The sequence below is a fragment of the Bison bison genome, unplaced genomic scaffold (genome assembly GCF_000754665.1).
Source record: "Bison bison bison isolate TAMUID 2011002044 unplaced genomic scaffold, Bison_UMD1.0 scf7180017858312, whole genome shotgun sequence".
NCBI classification, from domain to species: domain Eukaryota; kingdom Metazoa; phylum Chordata; class Mammalia; order Artiodactyla; family Bovidae; genus Bison; species Bison bison.
Window position 1 is genome coordinate 2,817 of NW_011488885.1, and position 677 is coordinate 3,493.

The following is a 677-nucleotide window of genomic DNA, read 5'->3' on the forward strand; positions in this document are numbered from 1 at the left end:
AACCCCCTTTTTTTTTTTTTTTTTTTTTTTTTTTTTTTTTTTTTTTAAACCCCATTCTTGAGTATAGTCACAATAAGTAACTTGTTGTTTAGACAGGGCCTGTTCAACTTTATCTAAGGCTTGCCTTCTCTCCAGAGTCAGAGTTCGGGGAGAAGTTGGATCAGGATCACCCTTCAGAATATCAAAAAGAGGCTTCATTTCCCCTGTAGTTAGCTTCAAGTAAGGTCTTATCCAATTAATATCTCCTAACAGTTTTTGGAAATCATTCAAGGTAACCAAATTATCTTTACGAATTTTTATCTTTTGAGCTCGAAACCATTTTTTTTTTTTTCAGAAAAAACTCTAAATAAGAATAGGGGGGGAAGCGTTGCACCTTTTCTGTTGCAATAATCAAACCATAATCTTGTAATGCAGTTTGCATATAAGCGAATGTTCTTAATAGCAACTCCTCATCTTCATATGCCAAAAGAATATCATCCATATAATGAATAATATATACTTGGGAGTACAAGGACCTAGTGGTTTTTAAAGCTTGAGCAACAAATTTTTGACAGACAGTAGGACTATTAGCCATTCCCTGAGGTAAAACTTGCCACTGATATCTTTTCATAGGTTTTTTATAATTTGTAGAAGGGACACTAAAAGCAAATCTTTGACAGTCATTAGTGGCAAGGGGA

At 34.0% G+C, this 677-nt stretch overlaps 1 protein-coding gene across 1 annotated transcript in view; it reads right to left on the bottom strand.

The window, feature by feature from the left end:
- The window catches only part of LOC105004974 (endogenous retrovirus group K member 9 Pol protein-like), a gene marked incomplete at both ends in the record, with an annotated part of 6,098 nt that overhangs the window by 2,803 nt on the left and 2,618 nt on the right, over positions 1-677 (bottom strand). Inside the window, 2 exon segments of the mRNA XM_010862801.1 lie at positions 51-315; positions 317-670. Of these exon segments, the coding sequence (XP_010861103.1) occupies positions 51-315; positions 317-670 (619 nt within the window).